The sequence below is a fragment of the Geotrypetes seraphini genome, chromosome 3 (assembly GCF_902459505.1).
Source record: "Geotrypetes seraphini chromosome 3, aGeoSer1.1, whole genome shotgun sequence".
NCBI classification, from domain to species: Eukaryota; Metazoa; Chordata; class Amphibia; order Gymnophiona; family Dermophiidae; genus Geotrypetes; species Geotrypetes seraphini.
In genome coordinates this window covers 258,675,098-258,699,290 of record NC_047086.1, presented here as the reverse complement: position 1 = coordinate 258,699,290, position 24,193 = coordinate 258,675,098, and the positions used below count along the sequence as shown (strand labels likewise).

Sequence of the window (24,193 nt, the reverse complement as noted above, 5' to 3'; positions counted from 1 at the left end):
GGTTATCTCCCGTCTGTAGCTGTGGACCAACTCCCGGCGCTTCTCGGGTGAATACTGAACAGAAGTATTGGTTTAGTAGTTCTGCCTTCTCAGAATCTGATTCCGCAAAATTACCGTCCGATTGCTTCAGGCGTACTATCCCATCTTTGTTTCTTTTCCTGTCACTAATATAGCTGAAGAAAGATTTATCCCCTTTCTTAATTTTCCGTGCTAGCTCTTCCTCCATTCGGAGTTTGGCCTCTCTGACTGCTGTTTTGACAGCTTTAGATCTGTCTAGGTAGTCCTCCTTCGCCCCCTCCCTGCCTAGATGTTTGTAGGTGATAAATGCGTCTTTTTTCTGTTTAACTAGGTCTGAAATTTCTTTACTGTCTGTCTGTCGGTTTTTTCTTTTGCAACTTTCGAACTTTGTTATTATTGATGGTTGTATTCTGTATTATTGCCTTTTGAGATTTGTTATGGGAAAGAAGTTTGTTACATGCTATGCCTATTGATGATTACGGATGCTTGGACAAGGAGCTATACTGAAGATACAGGAGGAGTGCCAACCAATAGGACCACCTGTTAATCAGTTTCTCTATCTCCGCCTGCTGGTAGATGTGTGCTATCCCATTGGTTTCTGGATTCATCTGCTGCATCTAAAGGAAAGAAAGTTAACAGGCAAGAACATAATTTTTCCACTTCATGTGTAAAGAACATATACTGTAATATGACAGAAGATACAAGTTCAGCTAATAAGGTACATGAAAGTAACATTGCAAGGAGCCAACAATATGCCAAGATAAAACTAATGAATATAGCTGGTAAATAAAAAACAAACCTCCCAGCTGTAACTAAATAACTCCTACATAGTTCAGTCCAAAAAAACATTCCATTGATTCTTTAGTATTCGTAAAAGCATGTGGATTAGTATGACCTAAGTATAAGAAAAAGCTACTCCAGAATTATTTATTTGTTTATTTATTTTTCTATATCATTCTCCCAGGAGAGCTCAGAACAGTTTACATGGGTTTATTCAGATAATCAAGCATTTTTCCATTTCTGTCCCGGTGGGCTCACAATCTATCTAATGTACCTGGGGCCATGAGGGGATTAAGTGACTTGCCCAGGGTCACAAGGAGCAGCATGGGTTTGAACCCACAACCCCAGGGTGCTGAGGCTGTAGCTTTAACCACTGCGCCACACTCTCCCTTCCCAGGGACCAAAAGCAAAGAGCAATACATACCCTTTCCAGGGGACCGAGTACTATAGTACCCCTGTAGAAGATACCCTAGTATAGCCCTTAAATCTTAAATCCCAAGAACAAAAAGGAGGGGAGAATGCGGAAAGGATGTAAGTGATACAGGCATTTATTCAGTTAATAAAGCAATGTATAGAGACAGCAAAAAAAATCCACAAATGCTGTAAAGAGTGGAGAGTTAGCTAACACTTAGAAACATAGAAAGATGACGGCAGAAAAGGGCTATAGCCCATCAAGTCTGCCCACTCTACTGACCCACCCCAATAAGTCTAGATGCTAGTGACTCGTCCTACGTAGGGATCCCACGTAAGTGTCCCATTTTCTCTTAAAGTCGAGCATGCTGGTGGCCTCGACCACCTGCACCGGAAGCTTATTCCAGTGGTCTACCACCCTTTCCGTGAAAAAATACTTCCTGGTGTCACTACTAAATTTCCCCCCTCTAAGTTTAAGCGGATGCCCTCTTGTGGTCGAGAGTCCTTTGGGGAAGAGGATGTCATCTTCCATCTCGACACGTCCTGTGATGAATTTAAATGTCTCAATCATGTCCCCCCTCTCCCTGCGTTCCTCTAGAGTGTAGAGCTGCCGTCTGCTCAGTCTCTCTTCGTACGAGAGACCCTTGAACCCCAAGATCATCCTAGTGGCCATCCGCTGAACCGACTCGACTCTAAGCACGTCTTATGGTAATGTGGCCTCCAGAATTGCACACAGTATTCCAGATGAGGTCTCACCATGGTTCTGTACAGCGGCATTATGACTTCTGGTTTCCGACTGACAAAACTTCTATTGACACATCCCATCATTTGCCTTGCCTTGGATGTGGCCTTCTCCACCTGTTTGGCAGCCTTCATGTCTGCACTGATGATTCCTCCCAAATCTCGTTCTACTGAGGTCCTAGCTAATGTTACTCCATTTAAGGTGTAAGTTCTGCACGGATTTCTGCTACCGAGGTGCATGACCTTACATTTCATAGCATTGAAGCCTAGCTGCCATGTCGAGGACCAGTTTTCCAACGTACGAAGGTCCTTTGTCATACTATCCTGTAAAAAGCTTCCACTTACTATGTTGCACAGTTTTGCGTCATCAGCGAATAATGTTACTTTACCCTGTAGTCCTCGTGTCAAGTCCCTTATGAATATGTTAAAAAGGAGAGGACCCAGGACCGAGCCCTGCGGCACTCCGCTGGTCACTTCCGATGTTTCAGAGAGGGTACCGTTGACCACCACCCTCTAAAGTCTACCACTCAGCCAATCATTGACCCATGCAGTTATCGTCTCACTCAACCCCATTGATTTCATCTTGTTTAGAAGCCTGCGGTGTGGGACACTGTCAAAAGCTTTGCTGAAATCCAAATATACTATGTCTAGAGACTCTCCTGAGTCCAACTTTCTTGTTACCCAATCAAAGAAGCTGATGAGGTTGGATTGACACGACCTACACTGTTCATGTTTCAATGTGGACGGTTCCTTTTCGCCACATCGGCTATTCAAGTTTGTTTTAATAAGATTTTATCTTATTTTATATCCACTTTTGACTGCTCTTTTCGAACATAGATTCCTTCTGACTCTTGAGGAGGATGTTTTAATTGAAACCCGAACTGTTAGCGCCCCACTCATTACAGCATTTGTTAGAGATTTTTTGCTGTCGCTATACATTGCTTTATTAACTGAATAAATGCCTGCATCACGTATATCCTTTCCACAGTCTCCCCCCCCCCCTCCTTTTTGTGCTTGGGATGTAAGAGATTTCAGGGCTATACTCCGGTTTCTTCTACAGGGGTGCTATGGTACTTGGCCCCCTGGAAAGGATATATTGCTATTTGGTCCCTGAGAAGGGAAAGTTAACTGATTCTGGGTTAACTTTCCACATACTAATCCACATGCTTTTAGGGATATTGAAGAATCATTGGAATGTTTTTTTGGACTGGGGTATGTAGGAGTTATTTAGTTACGGCTGGGAGGTTTGTTTTCTATTTACCAGCTAAATTCATTGGCTGTGTCTTGCACATTGTTGATTCCTTGCCTATGACTATCATTATGTATCATTTCTTTCATGTACCTTACTAGCTGAACTTGTATCCTCTGGCCATGACACATGTTCTTTACGCTTGACGTGTTGTTGTTGTTGTCTTTTATGTTAAATGCAGCCATATAATGCGGTAATCATTATCTGTGATATCTTGGATCAGTGATGTTGTAGTAGTCTAATAGTGTTAGAACTGTTGCCTGTACTAAAATTTAAATTGATCAAATTAACTTAAAAAATTAGACATTAATTTTTTTTTTCTCAAGGTCACAAAACCTTCCTAAATAATGTTTTTTTGGTGCAATTGAATAATTTATTGCATTACATTACATTAGTGATTTTTATTCTGCTGTAGAGTCAAAACACCTAGGTTCTTTAAAGATTGTTTCAGAAGAAAACTACATCCTATATTTAGGCTTTGGTGTGATTTAGGAAATCTGTGAAGTCCTGTTTCTATGATAAATTTGTTTAAGAAACTTCAGTCATTTGAGTAATATAATTCTGTATTTATTTCATCTGCATCTGGTAGATTCTCTTGATGTAAACTGCTCTGAACTGTTAAGGTATTACGGGTTATAAATAAAATTTTATTATTTTATGGAACAATTTGGACACTATCATAAAAATTTTGTCTTATCTTTACTGAGCTTAATAAAGTGTGTAGAAACCAAGAATTAATAATAATAATAATAACAGCTTATATATAGTTCTATGCGGTTTACAAAGATTAAGCAAAGGTACAAATTGATCGACTTTAAGAGGGGAGGAAGAAAGAGGGTTAATAGGACAGGAAATCCATTTTTGAGGAGAGAGTGATCAATAGAACAAGTTAATCGCTATAGAGGGGAGAGAGAAGAGAGGATCAGTTGTCTAGATATTTTAGGAACAGGTGTGTTTTCAGACATTTCCTAAATTCCTCATAAGTAGTGGGCGAAAGCAATTGTTCTAGGTCTTTACCCCATACTGCTGCTTGGTGCGAGAGAAGATATTCATGGTGTTTTTTCAGTTTACAACCTCTCACTGGGGGGGAAACGAAGTTGGAATGTTGGCTGAGAAGACGAAAAGGTCAGTTATATATTTAGGGGCAAGTCCATGTAGTGCTTTGAAGCAGAAGCAGGCAAATTTAAACTTTACGCGCGCCTCCATTGGCAGCCAATGCAGCTGCCAGTAGTAGGGTGTCACGTGGTCAAACTTCCTCAGCCCAAAGATAAGTTTGACCGCTACATTTTGCATCAATTGTAAACGCTGCATGTTCTTTTGGGAAATTGCTAAATAGGCGATGTTACAGTAGTCAAGTAGACTAAGTACGAGGGATTGGACTAGGGTTCTGAATGCCGCTGTATCGAAATAAGCTTTAATGGATCTGAGTTTCCAGAGAGTGAAAAATCCCTTTCTGATCAAGGAGTCCACCTGGTCTCTCATAGTTAGGCACTGATCCAAAGTTACACCTAGTATCTTTATGGTAGGTTGGATAGGGTAATTAAGATTATTGATACATAGTGGTGATTTGGTGTCAAGCGGATGTGGCGAAGCAACGAAGAAAGTTGTCTTTTCTGAATTAAGTTTGAGCCCAAAGGTTGTCATCCAGTGCTCCATCACGTTTATGGCTTCTGAAGTTTCAGAGATAGAATTAACGAATGGGATGATGATCGTAAAATCATCTGCATAACTAAATAGTTTTATCTCTAACTGGGTTAGCTGCGTGCCTAGTGAGGACATGTAGACGTTGAAGAACAATGGAGATAGCGGAGACCCTTGTGGCACACCGGATGGATTGCTCCAGGTATCTGAAAGTTCATAATTAAAACATACTTGATAAGTGCGGGACATAAGGAAGCCACGGAACCAATTCAGCACCTCGTCCCTGATACCAATGGCATCTAGGCATTGCAGCAGTTTCCCGTGATCTACTAGATCAAAGGCAAAACTCATATTGAATTGCATAACCAGGGCATTAAGGCCCTTACTAAACAGTAGGCGCAGATTGTCTAAAATAGCCGCAATTACTGTCTCAGTACTGAATAACGGTCTAAAACCGGATTGAGTTTCATGTAGAAGAGAGAACTGATCCAGATAATCCATCAGTTGGGTGTGGACCAATCCCTCCATAATTTTTACAATAAACGGAATGGATGCTACTGGTCTGTAGTTGGATATTATAGCTGAAGATTATTTTCGATTTTTTAGAATTGGGGTTATTATGTGACCATTATTAGAGAGGAACTTCCCAGTTTTTAGGTTATGAGCCAAATATTGCATCAACGATAGTTTAAATACTAAAGGTGCCGCTTTCATGATTTCTGGGGGGCATGAGTCCAGAACGCAATAGGATTTAGAGTATTTGTTATATAGTCTGTTGTAATTGTTCCACTCTAAATCTTGAAAGGAGCTCCAGATTAGAGAATGACACGGGGAAAAAATCTGTCCCCGTCATTGCACCGTCCCCGGCCCACCATCCTTTGCACCGCCCCGTCACCGCCGTTCCCTTTCACCGCCCCGTCACCTTCACCGCCATCCCTTTCACCGCCCCGTCACCGCCACTGCCATCCCATTCACCGCCCCGTCACCGTCCCCGTCTAGCACCCATCTTCTTCCCTCCGCTCCCCCATAGTCTGGCATCTGTCTTCTTCCCTTCCAGCGTCTTCTCCCCACTCTGCCTTCCACATTTCCTTTCAGGGTCTGTTCCTCTCTACCCTCTTTCAATGTCTGTTCTATTCCTTTCCACCACCACCCTTCCCTCCCTCCTTTACCATCTGTTCCTTTCTACCACCCTTATTTCATATCTTCTATCAGTCCCCCCACCATCACTAGCAGTCTCTCTTCTCCCTTACCATGAGCAAATAGAACTTCTGAAAATTGTATTGCTGAGGCATTATTTCTAGTACGCCTTTTTTTCAAGATGGATAATGACATCAACTTTATAATTCTTACTGTCTGCTCTGATTTCATTCACAATTTGGTTTGTGTTTTGTACCTGAGGATTCCATGAGGCATTTAACCTTTTCCTGTCTCTTCTGTGATTTCAAGTTGATTCCTTCAATAATGGAGTCTCAAGGCAGTAGCAGTTTTCTATTTTGGGCTCTTTTGACATTGTTTAAGGGATTTCTTGTACATTTGGTGCTGGTCTTCTTTGATGAGGTCACTTCAGAATCTATTTCCAAGGAAGAGAAACTTTTTCCCTTTCACCCCCTCCTTCCTTGTGTGAGCCGGAACACGCGGTCCCCGCAAGCAAGTAATTTTATATCATTTTCATTCTATTCATTCATAGAAATTAAAGTCTAGATAATGCCAGTCACATAACAAAATATGATTTTACAAAAATAATTCCCTGCACAGTCAAGCCTGCAAGGATTACTAGAAGTCTTTCAGCAGCTCCCCTCCCTCCCTCCCCCTTACCTTTGTGGCCAAGTCAAAATGATCTACCAACAATAAAATTTTAAAAACACAAAGTACGCTGTACGCAGAGAAAATGTTAATTATCATTTATATCCCGCGGGTTTTCAAAGAGGTCAAGGCAGATGACTTTATGCAATGTCACCTCAGTAACAACTATACAAAAATAGACAAATATTCCCCCTCCCTTCTTACTAAACTGCGATAGTGGTTTTTAGCGCAGGGAGCTGCGCTGAATGCCTCACGCTGCTCTCGACGCTCATAGGCTCCCTGCGCTAAAAACCGCTATTGCGTTTTAGTAAAAGGGGGCCATAGTGCAAAATATAGACAGCAGATATAAATTCTCAAAACGGACACATTTTGATCACTAAGTTGAAAATAAAATCATTTTTCCTACCTTTTTGTCTGGTGGTTTCATGAGTCTCTGATCCTTCTTCTTTCTTCTCCTGCCCCCCTCCTCTTTCTTTCTCTCTCCCCCTGGCTCCCCTCTTTATTTCTGCCTTTCTTTCTCTCTCCCCCTGGCCCCCCCTCTTTATTTCTGCCTTTCTTTCTCTCTCCCCCTGGCCTCCCTCTTTATTTCTCTCTCCCCCCTGGCCCTCCTCTTTCTTTCTGCCTTTCTTTCTCTCCCCCTTGACCCCCTCTTTATTTCTGCCTTTCTTTCTCTCTCCCTCTGGCCCCCCTCTTTATTTCTGCCTTTCTTTCTCTCTCCCCCTGGCCTCCCTCTTTATTTCTCTCTCCCCCTGGCCCTCCTCTTTCTTTCTCTCCCTCTTGACCCCCTCTTTATTTCTGCCTTTCTTTCTCTCTCCCCTTGGTCCCCCTCTTTCTTTCTGCCTTTCTTTCTCTCTCCCCCTGACCCCTCTTTATTTCTGCCTTTCTTTCTCTGTCCCCCTGGCCCCCCTGTTTATTTTTTCCTTTCTTTCTCTCTCCCCCTAGCCCCCACAAAGCCATCGTGCCAATTACTCCACTTCCACGATTCTTTCCCTACCCTCACCCCCAAGCCAGCAGCCGATTTCTCCCTGCTCCTTCCCCGATGTCCTGATGTCTTGAACTTCATCGGGCAGCAGCAGCATTCACAATTCACTGCTGTTGCCCGCTTCAGGCCTTCCTCTCTGTCGGGTCCTGTCTTCATGAAAACAGGAAGTAGGCAGGACCCGGCAGAGAACAAGGCCTGAAGCCGGCAACAGCAGCTAATTGTAAACGCTGCTGCTGCCCGAAGAAGGTAATGGACCACCGAGGCAGACCGCTTCTCCCCCCTCCCTGCCGAACCCCCGCTGACCCTCCTATCTCCCCCCCGTGAACCTTTCCGACCCTCCCAGCCAGAGCAGCAAACTTCCTTCGCGGCTTTCTCCTACCTCTGCCGCGTCATTGATGACATCATCAGTGATGCGGCAGAGGGAGGAGAAAGCAGACGCTACTGGAGGGAGGTATGCTGCTTTCGCTGGGAGGGTCGGAAAGGTTCACTTGGGGGGGGGAGAGATAGGAGGGTCAGTGGGGGTTCGGCTGGGAGGGGGGAGAAGCGGTCTGCCTCGGTGCTCCAAGGCCTGGCGCCATTACCTTTTTCGCCCCTCCTGCTCCCCTCCCCCTTGGTACGCTACTGCTCTCCAGCTCTCCTTAGTTTGCCGGTTTTCTTTTTCGGCGACCGGCACGCTTTCAAAGAGCCGCGCATGCACGGCTGCTCAAAGTTCAATCTTCTGCTCTGCTGCAACTTCCTGTTTCCGGTTGGGTCAGAGCAGAAGATTGAATACTGAGCAGCCGCGCGTGCGCGGCTCTTTTGAAAGCGTTCCGGTCGCCGAAAAAGAAAGCCGGCAAACTAAGGTGAGGTGGAGAGAGGAAGCTGGTTAAACGATCGAGCGGGTGGGGACTGCGGGAACCGCACAATCCTTTATGCCTCACTGCAGTGACAAGACCATTCACCGCTCCACGGGGCGGTGATGGCCTTGTCCCTGTCCCCGCAGAGGCTGCTAATTTTCATTCCCCGTTTTTGGCGGGTTACCCGCGGCTAAACCGCCACCGTGTCATTCTCTACTCCAGATCATGTCTGCCGGTGTATCATTTCCTTGGTTGATAGGTATCGGATGATCACTAGGGTCGTTTGTTGAACAATGAATTCTAAGGTTTTTAATTTTCGAATCGAAGTGTAGTGCTAAGACATTTGCAGAGGGTAACTTAGAGTTGTGTGTGGGTGTGGTGTAGCGAGCGGTGTCAAATAAATTCCACCATCAGTGAATATTCTGAAAGTTTCATTTCAATATCCACCATAGTCTGAAGAGAAACTAGTAGTTTATCATCCTTGTATAAAAGTTTTAAACTTTTTCCTTTGTCAGTTCTTACCTTCAGAGTTCATTTAAAATGTTGAATAAGATAAGTAACAGTGGGGTATCCCTAGAGAATTCCATGCTTAACTAACCTGAACTGGGTAGTGTCAGACATTTTAAATCTAAGTTCTACTCTTCAGAAAATCCTTAAATTAAGATATTCCATCAGATAAACCAATCTCATTAAGAAATTTCAAGCAACAGATTAACCGAATCATAAATCAAATTGCATTAAAATCACCTGTGTATCTCTCTACATAATAAGAGCACAATTAGATATTTGTCCCAGGTGCTTAAGATTCAGGGGAAAATTCTCTAATGTTCACGGTAAAATACGACTGGTCTCTATTACAATGATTTCAAAAAGGTGATCCATTCTTCAATAAAATGTGCATGTGAAAGAGGTTCATGGCCGGTGACTAAATTTGCATGTGCTCATCGCTGGTGATAGCGATAGGCAGATGTGCATAATATACCCACAAATATTTTTATAAAAAGAGACACTAAATCGAAGAGTTTCAGGAGAGATGCCAATACCCTTCTGCCACCACCAAGCAACCCTCCCTTGACACGCATGCACCCCCCTTGCTTCAAGAGGGATGCCCACTCCCTCCTACCGACGTGGCCCTGCCCCCCCCCCCCCCCCTAACACACACCTAGCTCATGAAGGCTGGCTGGAGGGATGCTTCTTTTGAAATGGCAGGCCTTCCTCTTCCTGGAGCAGCCTGGCATGTGCCAGAGAAGGGCTGATAGACCCAGATGCCTAAGACCTCTCCCATAGGAGGGGCCTTAAGCAACCTGGGTGGAATATAGCCGGAATAAAAAAGTCCACACTTTTGGTAAATTGGCCAGCTCAGTTTACAATAACATGAATAGGATTATTTGTCTTTGAGTGGGAAAAATATTTAGAGAACTTGTTGCCAGCCAGCACTTTTAGAAGTTGGGTACTTTTGTATTTGTTTTGGAATTTCATATTTTGTTTTTATTTGTTCTATTGATTTCTCGCTAATAGTTCTTTCCTTCTGTACTGCCGATGACCATGATTGTCATGAGACAACAGACATAGTCATGACTTTTGATGCGGTACAACCTTGAACTGCAGTGTCTGCTCTGATCTTGTGCAGTGATGGCTTTTCTTGGCAGCCAAGTACAACCCCAGGCTATAGTAGTGATGACTATTCTTTTCTGTGCTATAGCAAACATGCCAAAATCCAACAAAAATCTTTGTGAAAATGAACTCGTGCAGTAGGATGTAATGGCTGTATACTAAAGGGCTCATAATTGAAAAAAAAAACAACATCTAAAAAATGGCCTAAATGGGTACTTGGGACGATTAAAAAGCCTGATCGTCCAAGTACCCATAATCAAAGTTGGTTTTAGATGTATCTAAAACCAGCTTAGGCCTTTCCCCTGCCTCTAAACGCATAGAGCGAAAAGAGGCATTTTTAGAGGAGGGGAAAAGGCGGGAGGTGGGCCAAACTAGACATAGGCGTACAGCAGGTATAACCAAAAGTTTAGGCAGGTTGCCTAGTCGGCACTTATACGTTTTGACTTAGACCAAGTCAAAACAGGTATAAGTGCTGAAAAAGGGGCTGCTGAGCTGATGGCAGCTGGCGCGATCAGCTCAGCAGCCCGGCAACCTACCCACCCCCCACTGCAACCATCGGGGCAGGAGAGATGCCTCATCTCCCCTGTTGCAATAACGATACCACCAAGTGCCGCCAAATGCGGCACTTGGGATCGCTAAAGCGGCAGGAGAGATGACCCATCTTTCCTGCAGTGACCTCCCCCTCCCCCCGATCCGATTGGGCCAGGAGAGAGCCCAAGCCCTCCTGGCCCCCCCCCCCCCGACATCGGGGCAAGAGGGAGCCCAAGCCCTCCTGCCCTGTCGAACTGCAATCCCCTCGGGTTGGGCCCATGTGCCTAAGGCTCCGCCCTCAGGAGGGGCCTAAGGCTACTAGGCCTATTCCGGCTGGCTCAGGCACCTCAGGCCCCACCTGTAAGCAGTGTTTAAGCCGCCTGGGCCAATCAGGCCCTAAGGCCAGCCATTCGAGTGATGGCTTTCTGGATGGATGGGCTTGGCACCCGTATGTCCGGCCAACGATTTTCAGGCATGGGGGGGTGTCGGGGGTGGGGTTGCGGGGTCGGTGGAGGGGTCTCGCGGGTCGGCGGTTGGGGAGTGGTTTTCGGCGGGCCGATTGGGGGGGTTCGAGGGGAGCGTTATGGGGGAGGAGAGGTTGCGTCGAGGCAGGAGGGCCTGGGATCCCTCTTGCCTGGATGCTAGTGGGGGTGTGGGGATAGGGTGTCGCCTGAGTAGGAGTAGTTGGTCTCCCTCCTGCCTGATCTTGTAGGGGGGTGGTCGCATGGCCAGGAGGGCTTGGGCTCTCTCCTGGCCCAATCATAATCGGCGGAGCCAGGAGGGCTTGGGCTCTCTCTTGCCCCGATGTCGGCGGAGGGGGGGAGGGGTGTCGCGGTTCGATGGGGCAGGAGGGCTTGGGCTCCCTCTTGACCGATGTCGGCGGGGGGAGGGGGGTTGCGGCTCGATGGGGCAGGAGGGCTTGAGCTGCCTCCTGCCCAGATCGTTGTAAGGGGGGGGTGGATTCTATAACCAATGTTGTTTTTGACAGACACCGGTTACAGAATCCAGCTTTTAGGCGAAGGACTGCCTTCTCCATCACCTAAAAGCCCTTGTTTTGGGCGTTTGGGACTTAGGCTTTTTTTAGGTTGATTATATGGTGTGAGTTTAGACTTAGTAGTGGTCTGGGCATTTAAACAGCTGAATGTAGAGGCAGGCCATTATCCAAAAAAAACCTTCTTTTGGACTTATTTTTTTTTTTTTTTTTAATAATGGACATTTTCCCTGCTTCTACTTTCAACATTTAGGGCCTTAGGCCAAAAGTGGACTTAGACGTTTTTTTTTTTTAAAATTATGCCCCTCCACGGCTCTAAAGACATAAAAGCCATGTTGAGTCAAATGAAAGTCCAACAATGGTCAATCTGGTCACAAGTACCCCAATAATTCCCTAAAAACACATCTGTTTCTTATAGTTAATTTCCAGGGATGAGTAATCACTTTCTCTAGTTTATCTGCCTAATAATTTGTTATGAATTTTGCCTGCAGGAACATGTCCAAATATCTTTTGAATTGTTTTACAAACTTTGACACAGCTTAATTATGTGCTGCATGAAAACCTTTCTGCAATTCATTTTTCTGTTCTTGGGAAAGCTATCGGTTTCCAAAACAGTGTGTGTTTTTCTTCTGGGATCAGTAGGGTAGCTGTGATAACCAGTATAACTTAGGAATTGCTTTGGAGGATGCTGTAAGGGGGATGTCCTTCCAGAAACATCCCTATATTTATTTTCATATATTGTTCATTTGTTTTCTTGTTCATAGGTAAGAACAAAAAATGAAACATGCTGCTACAAAGAGCTTGTCATCTGAACCAGAAGACTTTTCTGATGAAGCAATTTCTGAAATTTTCTACGGAACCTCTCCTCCCAGCACTCCCCGACAGATGAAACGCATGTCCTCTAAACACCAGAGGAGTAACACAGGGAAGCCGGCTGTTCGCTCAGCTTTAAAAGGTTGGTTCCTCTACTAAAGAACAGCTATAGTTAGTTCAGCTTTTAAAATGTGTATACTCAGCTTCAAATGTAGTGCTTTGTGAGCATTTTATTTTTACCTGATTGGTGACTTTCCAAGAAATGACATCTGTTATATGTGGAGAAATCAATGATTACCCGTTAGGTTTCTCAGCAGCATACACTTACCAACACTGCAAACAGATCAGGCAAATTTGTTGCATGTCTCTTGATACCACCATTTTATGGGACCCCTGAAGAAGACATGTTGATTGAAACACGGATGGTGTTTGGTACCATATTCTGTAAAAAGTTGTTTTATTTGTACACAACAAATTGATTTTTTTTCCTAATAAACTTTGCCTGCATCTTGTACATTTGCCTACAGTTATTATTATTATTTTTTGTTCCATTGCATCCTCACTGCAAATCATAGAAACATAGAAATAGATGGCAGATAAGGGCCACGGCCCATCTAGTCTGCCCACCCCAATGACCCTCCCCTACCTTTCTCTGTGAATAGATCCCACGTGTCTATCCCATTTGGCCTTAAAATCAGGCACGCTGCTGGCCTCAATAACCTGAAGTGGAAGACTATTCCAGCGATCAACCACCCTTTCAGTGAAAAATAATTTCCCGGTGTCCCCGTGCAGTTTCCCGCCCCTGATTTTCCACGGATGCCCCCTTTTTGCCGCGGGACCCTTGAAAAAGAAGATATCTTCTTCCACCTCGATGCGGCCCGTGAGATACTTGAATGTCTCGATCATGTCACCCCTCTCTCTGCGTTCCTCGAGTGAGTACAGCTGCAACTTATCCAGCTGCTCCTCGTACGGGAGATCCTTGAGTCCCGAGACCATCCGGGTGGCCATTCTCTGGACCGACTCCAGTCTCAGCACATCCTTACGGTAATGCGGCTTCCAGAATTGCATACAGTATTCCAGGTGGGGCCTCACCATGGATCTATACAGTGGCATAATGACTTCAGGCTTACTCCTGCGTATGCAACCTATGATTTGCCTTGCCTTGGATGAAGCTTGCTCCACTTGATTGGCAGTCTTTATGTTCTCACTGACGATCACCCCTAAGTCTCGTTCTGCTTCAGTTCTTGTTAGGATCTCGCCATTAAGGGTGTAAGTCTTGCATGGGGGTCATTCCATGTCAAGTGATCAGATTCTTGGAAAGTGCCCTGCATGACCATCACGGATTTTGATGAAACTTCATATGCAGAGTCCACCATGTCTCAAACGAACTTTGGTAAAGTTTTAGTTTCGCCTGTGGAATATTTGTGGAGATATAGCCATTTGTTTGACCCCATGCCACAATGAAATGCAGTACGACGATGACATTCTGACAACTTTGAGACACAATATCTCACGAGCTATATTTCCAAAAAAACTGAAACTTAGCTACCCTGCACAACTTTTGGAGCTCTATTCAGTGCTACCAATAATAATTTTTGTCGAGCACTGAGTGAATGGCTGAATTACAGTAAACTTGGCTGAAAAAATTAGTGCTCCAAAAAAAGTCAAAGTTTGACATTACTTAGCTCCCACAATAATTGAGTAATAAATGTGAAATTTGGCGCATAATGTCTCAGTATAACGTTGTTTTCAAAAGTACAATTTCAACCTCCAAGCTCTTTCCATTAGTTTACAAATTAAGTGTAAAGTTGCTAATTTGTGTAAAAAGGCCAAAAATAGGGTATTTTCAGCCTGCTTTTACAGAAAAATACCTTTCAGAAACTCTTTCAAATCAGTCTCATTAGAAAGAGCATATTTTAAACCCCCCTAGAAAAGTGGACTTCATTTTTCAACGCAGGTTAACAATGGCTGAAAAAGGGGGACAAAGTTGGGAGACGTTGCCACGGCAACAACCTCTATTTCAACATAGTTCTGTCATTTTTAAAGTTACAGTTTTGTATTGACGTAGTATTACTACTACTCTATTGCGTTGGTCCATGGTGACATTGTCACTACCAGTTCAAGAGTTTGAACTGGCAACCCCATCGCCATAGGGGTCACGCCCGATAGCTGTGCAATACCAGCCACGGGTGGGCCACTTCGTCCAGGTTCCCAAGCCTTGCATTTGGTTTCTTTGTCAAGGTTTCAAAGCCTTTTGTTGGTATCTTTCTGGTTCCAAAGCCAATGATTAGGGTGTCTTATCCTAGGTTCCCAAGCCTAAATTGGGTATCTTATATGGTTCCCAAGCCGAAGTGAAGTCCATTTGTTGGCATCGATTCGTTGGTATCCATTTTAAACTGAATTAATAATAATGTGGATCTGAAAAAGAAAACAAGTTGTAATTTGTGATCTGCATGCAACAAAATTATCTCCTCAATTTCTAGTTAGGAATAATCATTAATTAAGAACACTATAATTGTACCCAAAGCTTGAGTAAAAATAAACAGGGAAAAACAGTGTGAAAAGTGACATAATTGTAAGTTGAAACGTAGGCCGTTGCCATGGTGACATCTCCCAACTTTGTCCCCCTTTTTCGGGCATTGTTAACCTGCGTTGAAAAATGAAGCCCACTTTTCTAGGGGGTTTGAAATATGCTCTTTCTAATGAGACTGATTTGAAAGAGTTTCTGAAAGGTATTTTTCTGTAAAAGCAGGCTGAAAATACCCGATTTTTGGCCTTTTTACACAAATTAGCAACTTTACACTTCATTTGTAAACTAATGGAAAGAGCTTGGAGGTTGAAATTGTACTTTTGAAAACAACGTTGTACTGAGGCATTATGCGCCAAATTTCGCATTTATTACCCAATTATTGTGGGAGCTAAGTAATGTCAAACTTTGACTTTTTTTGGAGCACTAATTTTTTTGGCCAAGTTTACTGTAATTCAGCCATTCACTCAGTGCTCGACAAAAATTATTATTGGTAGCACTGAATAGAGCTCCAAAAGTTGTGCAGGGTAGCTAAGTTTCAGTTATTTTGGAAACATAGCTCGTGAGATATTGTGTCTCAAAGTATGTCTTTGCAGTATGGGGTCAAACAAATGGCTATTTCTCCACGAATATTCCACAGGCGAAACTAAAACTTTACCAAAGTTCGTTTGATACATGTGGGACTTTGTGCATAAAGTTTTTTTTTTATTATTTTTGTTAAAATTTTTTATTTATAATTATACAGTCTTATTTTACAAGAATTAATTCTTGTTACATTGAATACAGGGAAGAAAATTTTAACACAATAATACTTTTACAACAATCATCATAGTGATAAACCCCTTCTTACACCACAATAAACAGGGGGTGACCAAAACTAAAATTAGAGAGAAATTTAGAGGAATAGTACAAAGAAGAAAGGCATAATGTATCTAGCGCCCATTACTATTATTATCCCTTAATCCTTAATGATCTGCTTAACATCTAGAAATTCCTTCAGATAGTTAGGAGAGAAAAAAACATATTTAACACCTAAGTACCTAACCAAGCATTTGCAAGGATACACCAATAAAAATGTTGCTCCAATATTTATAGTATGTTGTCGCATTGCAAGAAATTCTTTCCTCCGTTCTTGTGTAGTCTTAGCTACGTCAGGATATATCCATATTTTCCGTCCCCCAAATAATTTTTGGGAATTTTTGAAAAACAATTTCATAATCATATTCACATCCTGTTCAAAGACAAATGATACTAGTAATGTTGCTCTGTCCATTTCAGATGTTATCGTTTGTTCCAATAAAGCCGTCACATTTGCAAAATCTATCACATTTGTCTCTCCTTCTCTTACTTTCCCAATCTCATTTCCATTTGCCTTTCCATTTCCGTCAGGCATCTTTTTATTTGGTAGGTAATAAATTTTGTTAATTGGAGGAATACAGTTTGAAGAAATTTCCAAATTCTCAATGAAGTATCTTTTCAACAAATCAATAGGTAACATTCCTGAAGTTTGAGGAAAATTTAGAAAGCGGAGGTTCAAACGCCTATTAAAATTTTCAAATTGTTCTAGTTTCTTATGAATGGTGGAGCTATCTTTAATTGAAGCCAATTTGAATTGTTGCAATTGTTGTATATCCACCTGCATTTGCTTGGCTTGGCCTGTATACTCTAACTTCATAGATTCAACTGACCCAGTCAATAATTCCAATTTTTTATTTAATTTTGTTACCTCTTCAGTTGATTTTTCAATTTTTCCTTCCATCCTCTGAAGCAATTGCCAGATGCTATTCATGGAGACCTCCATCTGGGAGAGAGAAAGATCCCTTCTCTCTGCTGTTGTTTCCATCTGCCGTTCCACCGACAACGCTGTGCCCTCGTCGGGAGACCCCACGCTTTCACTTCCGGAAGCGTGTGTCTCTCGCCACAGCGTTTCGGCTGTTGCCGGACACGGAGGCGTCATGGGAGCCGAAGGAGACAGTGATGTCTCAGTGCCCGAAAGGGCCAGTGACTCCCTCCCGTCACCGCCCAACGCCGAGCTCTCCACTCCAGCTTGTGTGGGCGCCGGAGAAGGTGTGAAGAAACGATCCATCGTCTGTTGAATCGGGGTGGACGTCATGGCCGACGAGGCAGAGACCCTAAGCACCCCTTTCCTCTTAGAAGGCATCAATATCAGGTATAATGAAAATACAGGCTAGGAGATTGTTGTCAGCGTCTCTCGGAGCTTCTCTACATCGCCGCCATCTTGGTCACTTCCAGGACAAGTATCTGTGCATAAAGTTTTATCAAAATCCGTGATGGTCATGCAGGGAGCCCTTGATCACTTGACATGGATTTTGGCTACCCAGGTGCATGACTTTGCATTTTTTGGCATTGAAGCTGAGTTGCCAGGACCTAGACCAGCGCTCCAGTAGGAGTAGGTCGTGCATCATGTTGTCGGACATTAAATTTATGTCTGTTGTGCTTTTGCCAACTACATTGCTTAGTTTGGCGTCATCGGCGAATAATGTTATTTTACCTCGCAGCCCTTCTGCCAAGTCTCTTATAAAGATGTTGAATAGGATCGGGCCCAGGACCGAGCCCTGCGGCACTCCACTGATTACCTCCGTCATTTCGGAGGGGGTGCCGTTCACCACTACCCTCTGAAGCCTACCTCCAAGCCAGTTCCCAACCCATTTCGTCAATGTGTCGCCCAATCCTATAGAACTCATCTTGCTCAGCAACCTGCGGTGTGGTATGCTATCAAATGCTTTACTGAAGTCCAGGTATGCGATGTCCAGGGACTCCCCAACATCCAGCTTCCTCGTCACCCAGTCAAAGAAGCTGATCAGGTTGGATTGGCAGGATCTCCCCTTAGTAAATCCATGTTGACGGGGATCCTGTAGATTCTCCTCGTTCAGGATCGTATCCAATTGGCGTTTGATTAGAGTTTCCATTAGTTTGCACACTATTGATGTGAGACTCACCGGTCTGTAGTTTGCTGTCTCCATCTTGGAGCCTTTCTTGTGGAGTGGAATGACGTTAGCTGTCTTCCAGTCCAACGGGACGTTACCCGTACTAAGGGAGAGATTGAAGAGCTTTTAAAGTCAACCACATTTCTTCCACGTTATCAGTTTCTGCTTGGCTTTGTAGCGCCTGGTGAACAAAGTGTCCCATTTCTTTGAAGTTTGTGTCCTTGAATTTGAGGACCTTGGTCAGTGTCGATGATTTAGTGAAGCCTTTCCTGAGATTGAACCATACCATGTTGTGGTCACTGGAGGCCAATGTGTCGCCCACCGAGACCTCTGTGACACTTTCTCCATTGGTAAGTATCAGGTCCAGTATTGCCTGATCCCTTGTTGGTTCCAACACCAGTTGCATGAGCCTTGCTCCTTTCATAGAGTTTAATAGCCTCCTGCTGCTGCCGGAAGCAGAGGAAAGCGTGTCCCAATCCACATCAGGCATGTTGAAGTCGCCTAACAATACTGTTTCCCCAAGCAAGGTGATACTCTCTATATCTCCGATTAATTCCATATCTAGGTCATCCTGTTGTCTTGGGAGTCTGTATATTACGCCAAGATACAGGCATTTGTCCTTCCCTCTGGCCAAATTTACCCAAAGGGATTCCCCAGTGTAGTGGACATCTGTGATTCTAGTGACCTTAATGTCATCTTTAGTATATAATGCTACACCTCCTCCCATTTTGCCCTGTTGGATTTGTTTCTTTGTGAGAAATTATGGACTTCCACATGTGGTTTATAATGCCCAGTGATCAGTTTTCACTGTCTGTGAAATGATTTCCTTGAAGATCTTGACTTAAGTACTATAAAAGCATTCTTTCCATCCTTAACCCTTTCAGGACCATAAGGATCGTAGGCCAATTTTTGTGGTTTTGACGATATTTTTATGGTAAAAAGGGCTTGCAGATGCCAAAAAATTGATTTTTTTTGTGAAATATCATTATTTTTTTTTTTAAAAATCACACTTCTGGCTTATGGACAGTGTGGCAAGTGAATCTTCTCGTCAATCTGGCAACGACGCTAATGAATGAATGTCGGAACCAGTTTGTTTACATAAAGGCAGTATCGTATGGAATCCGTACATATCAAATTTAGAACTGTAGACTATCCCAATCAAAATTTATAGGATTTTAAAGTTATGGGACAAATATGTCCCTTGGTCCTGAAAGGGCTACGAGTTCTACATAAAGCTTGGTAGTGATTGAATGAAAATGCTATTGCTGCTATGAAGTCAGTAATTCTTCCACTTTCACGCTCTGAGCCCTGCAGTTCATCAGAGGGGGTATGGAGCACAGCGCAGGAGGCAGTGGAGTGAAGAAGGCCTTTGCAATATCAGTTCTGTCCTTGGTTTTGGGTGTTGAGCACAAGATTTTGTCATTCCTTAGCAACAGCAGCAGATGTATTCAGAGACCAATGGGATAGCCCACATCTACCAGTAGGCAGAGATAGAGAAACTGATTAACAGGTGGTCCTATTGGCTGGCACTCCTCCTGTATCTTCAATATGCTCTATCTCCCAGCAGGTGATGGTCGCTATTCAACTAGCTCCTGGATTCTGGCTGTGACTGGAACTTTATTTTCCACTGTTGAAGTTTCTCTTCAGTGGGACAACATTGATATTTCTCCTGTTGAGACTTTCTCTTCAGTGAGACAGGGGTGTCCGGCTGAACAGTGCCGGCTTTAGGGGTTACACCTGGGCCCCCCCAGGTCCCTGCCTCACCCTCCCTCCGATGATAGAGGGTCTGACTGGGTCTCCATCTTTTTTCTTATTTCCCTTCATCGTTTTAAAAACAAAAAAAGGGAGGCCACAGGTACTGCATTCTGTCCTGTTTGTGCTGAACAACCGGCTCTTACCGGCATCATCTGGCACTCTTAATGAGCTGGTGGATATATTTGTCTGTATCTGTCTGCAATGCGGGTTCGGCATCGCGTGAGTACAAAGCTGTTATTTTGTGTTTTGCACACTAAGGTTTCAGTGGAGCTGTACTGACTGACGTTTAGTAATTCTGGTGTGAATATGTGTTTTTTGGCGGGCTCCGGTTTTGTGTGTGGCAAGCTGTTAAATGGCAGACATTTTCCCGCGCGCAGATGGTGTGCGCTTCGTCTCTTCTGCATTCGGCAGAGTCATAGAGTTTCCTGAGGCTGTAATTTTCAGCAGGGCTGAGCTCCTTCGCTGTTGGCAGGGCCACAGTACTGTGTAAACCGATATTATTTTCTTGGGCAGTTCTACTAGTTGGATTTGAGATTCGTACACGGAGTAAGCGGTGGTGTATTTCTCAGTGTGTGTGAGGAAATGGTTAGGCTCCAGGTTTGTAATTTTCAAACAGTTGAGGGGCTCAGATTTTCCCGCGTACGGGTGAAGCGCGCTTGGGATCCTCCATTGTCGGCAGCGCCACAGCGGGTTGGCTGTTTTTTTCCCCCAGACTGATTTTTCTGAGCGGGTGCCGCGGCCTCCCTGTTGCATTTCCCGTGTGAGAACAAAGCACGCTTGTGATCCTCCGTTGTCGGCAGCACTGTGGCGTGTAAGCTATTATTTCACAAGGCCTCCCTATTGTTTGAGTTACACGCTTCTGAGGTTGTGCAGCCCCATTTTGCTTTGATGCAGCACTTGGGGGCTTGGTGAGTGTTTATTTGATGCGTTTCTCATAACTTGGAGGTCATGCATCTTAGGCCTGAGAGCGTATTGGAGGGAGACTTCAGTTTATGCTCCACTGCCCAGTTCAGCTTTTCTCTGCACAGGGTAGCCAGAAGGGGCATTGCTGCAGGATGCTGTTAACAGCTAGAGATTACCCAGTACTTGGTGCGGGTTTCTCTTTTTGTCTCTCAGGATCTCCCTAAAGAGAGCATATACATGCTTGAATGTTTTCTTTTCGGCTCTCTGTGCAGTGCTTTGTGTGTGTGGTAGCGTTATATCTAGCAGGGGAGAACACTTTAAAAGAAGTGGTGCCAACGGCTCACAGAGACCAGCAGCAGTATCAGGAGCCCCTCTCCAGCACGGCACCTGATCACAGTTACACCCCTCCCCCGATCCAGCAGGGAAGAACACTTCAAAAGAAGCGGTGCCAACGGCTCACGAGACCAGCAGCAGTATCGGGAGCCCCTCTCCAGCAGGGCACTTGATCAATCTCTATCTCTATCTCTGTTTTTATATTTTATCTTAATTTTTCATAAATTGTCTCTTAAGGTACCATACTTTAGTTAGATTGTGAGCCTTTGGGACAGTTAGGGAATTTCCAAGTACTTATCTTATTTATTTTTATTTATTGTATCTTTTAATGTATTCATTTTTGTAAACCGCTTAGAAACCTCACGGTTATTAGCGGTATATAAGAATTAAATTAAATTAAATATAAATAATTTCCAGTTCTGGTGTTGTGATAATCTATTGGGGTGCTGTTTGGGAGCACGGTGGCATTTCTTTTTTCGTGTGGGCAGGGCTGTCTTTATTTCTAAGGTGGCAGAGCCTCTATGATGCACAGCCTGTCGCACAAGATTTTACCACCGCCATTTTCTCATGGCAGGTGATAGACAGAATTGTCAGACAGCGTTCTGTAGCTACTTCTGACCCTGGGTAAGTCCCTTACTTCTATAAGCACAACTCCTTGACTGCCTCAGTTAATGAAACAATACGTGTTTTGCTCACGTTGCATGCAATTAGTATTGTTTCATGGTTCCAGTATACTCCTATTTCCATTGCGAACCTTGATATTTTCCTAGGAGAGTTTCTTTCTGCTTACAGATCCTACAATACTCCTCCTGCTGTTCCCTGACCTTCTGCATTCTGCGGGGATCTTGACTTCTTCCAATGACTCTTCAGGCTTTCTCTTGAGAGGAAAGACGCTATATTGTCAGGTCAGGGGGCTGTGAATTTTTTTTTTTTTTTTCAGGATGCTTGCAACTTTGCATCCTCCTCAGGTTTCCGGTTCGTTCTTGGAGTCTCTATGTTTTGTGTTTCCCTTTTAAGTGTTACTGGTCCTCAGGGCAGTTCTTGTAGTTCTTCAAGAACTAAGGGACATTGTTCCACTTCCTACATGGTGCCCAAGATGGGGGCATTGGGCAGACTGGGCTGGATCCCATTCTGCTGATTTAGTTTTTCAGGGCTACACATTTCTGCAGAAAAACTGGGAGAATATTTACATTTTCACTATGGACTCCGAATCGGCACTAGGTTTGCTTGCCTCTCTTGGAGCAGCGCTTTCGGTTTTGACACATGCCATTTCGCCTACCCAAGGCTTCACGAACATTTCGCATAACTAAACAATAGAGCAGTTTCTAACTGCCTTACTGAAAAACCTTGACAAAAATGTACTCTGTAGAGCTGCTTTTCTAGCTGTACTTTAAACATGTTAAATACTAAACAGACACTTTCCTTAACTGCTATCTCATTTGAACTAGACAGCTGCACGGGAACGGGAAAGACGGGAATCCTGTGGGTTCCCCCTTCGTGGTCTCGGGGATCCTGTGGGGACCCCCCCTCGTGGTCTCGGGGATCCCGTGGGGTTCGATGCAACTCGAGCCGCAAGGCTCGTTGTCTTTTCCTACCTGCCCTGCAGCAGCACACATATCTGACCGGAAGTCTTCCCCGATGTCAACGCTGACGTCGGCGGGAGGGCTTTGCATCAGTTACATGCAGCATGTAGGGCAACGAGCCCTGCACGTTGCACGTGACTGATGCAACGCCTTCCATACGACATCAGCTCTGACCACGGGGGAAGAGCTCTGGTCGGCTATGTGTGCTGCTGCAGGGCAGGTAGGAAATAGAAGACGAGCCTCATGGCTCGAGCTACCTCTCAGAGCTCCATTTGGATGAGAAAGTTGCTGATAAGGTAATTTGCTGACAGATGAGGGCTGGACACGAACGTGGGAGGCAAATGCAGGACACAGAAGGAGGTCGAACATGGGAGGCAAATGCGGAACACAAAAGGGGGAGGGAGTGCGTTTTTGGAAACAAGGCATGAACTTGGGAGAGAGGATTGAGGAAGGGAGGGAAAGAGATGCTGAGGTGGGGGAGGGAATGTGATTTTGGACACAGAAGGCATGAACTTGGGAGAGAGGAAGGGAAGGAAAGAGATGCTGAGGTGGGGGAGGGAATACATTTTTGGACACAGAAGGCATGAACTTGGGAGAGAGTAAGGGAGGGAAAGAGATGCTGAGGTGGGGGAGGAAATAGAAAGGGAGTGGGTGTGTCAGTGAGAAGGAAAGAGATGGTTGTGTACACGGGGAAAGTAGAATTTTTGGTCATAGGGAAGGACTGAGGTACTGATGAGAGGAAGAAATGTGGTGGTGGAAAGGGAATTTCACTGTATTTCTGAAGTTTATAGGGATGGACAGGGAAGGGTGGGGACGGAGGGATTCCTCATGGGGACGGGTGGCATTTAGACGGGGATGGGTGGGATTTCTGTCCCCGCGCAACTCTCTAATTTGAACCCTTTCTGTCGGCCTGTCTGCCTAAAGTGGCATCTGAATTTGGTACTGCAGGCTCTTCAGCATCTGCCCTTTGAGCCTCTTTACAGGATCTTATTTTGAAGGTTGTCTTTCTGGTGGACATGTCGTCTGCCAGATGTGTGTCAGAGTTTCAGATGCTGTGCTGCAGGGACCCATTTCTTTGGTTTTCAAAGGTGGGGGTTAGCATCCAGACAGATTTTTCCTTTATGCCCAAGGTGGTGTCCGCCTTTCGTGTTAATTAGGCAATCTTATCTACAGTAGAATCCTGTAGCCGGTACTCAAGAAACAGACACTCACCCAACTCAAAAAAAAATATTGCTGGCAAAAAAAATTGTCCTTCCTCCAACCTCCAAAGCGGCAGTGGTCCTGACACGACGCCTTTCCTCCAGCCTCCAAATCGGCAGCGGTCCTGACCTGACCACACACACATTGCAAACAAGGTGTTCGTGGCCAGTCCCGGCATGACCTTTTTTTCTGCCACTTCAGTGCTTACGTGGCAGAGGAAAGGCCCTACCAGGGCTGACTGCGCGCAGCCTGTTTACAACGCTTTCTCAGCTGACCAGCTGCCGCTGCTGCTTCGGGTAAGTAAGGGGAGTCCAGGAGGCTAGACCCACATGGAGGGAGGGAGGGCAGTCCCTTGTGTGTGTGTGTGGGGGGTGGATGATAAAGAGGAAGGAACTTGTCTCGTATGAGAAAAGACTAAAATGGTTAGGACCTTTCAGCTTGGAAAAGAGACGGCTGAGGCGGGAGATATGATTGAAGTCTACAAAATTCTCAGGGGAGTAGAACAGATATAAGTGGATTGATTTTTCACTCTGT

At 44.5% G+C, this 24,193-nt stretch overlaps 1 protein-coding gene across 16 annotated transcripts in view; it reads left to right on the top strand.

Moving 5' to 3' along the window:
• Nucleotides 1-24,193, top strand: part of MAP3K4 (mitogen-activated protein kinase kinase kinase 4) — a 462,673-nt gene that overhangs the window by 50,796 nt on the left and 387,684 nt on the right. For all 16 annotated transcript variants that reach the window (XM_033937735.1, XM_033937734.1, XM_033937737.1 and 13 more), the window contains one exon: nucleotides 12,362-12,552. In XM_033937735.1, coding sequence (XP_033793626.1) covers nucleotides 12,375-12,552 — 178 coding nt within the window. In that variant the 5' untranslated portion in view covers nucleotides 12,362-12,374. The remainder of the gene's footprint in view (nucleotides 1-12,361; nucleotides 12,553-24,193) is intronic.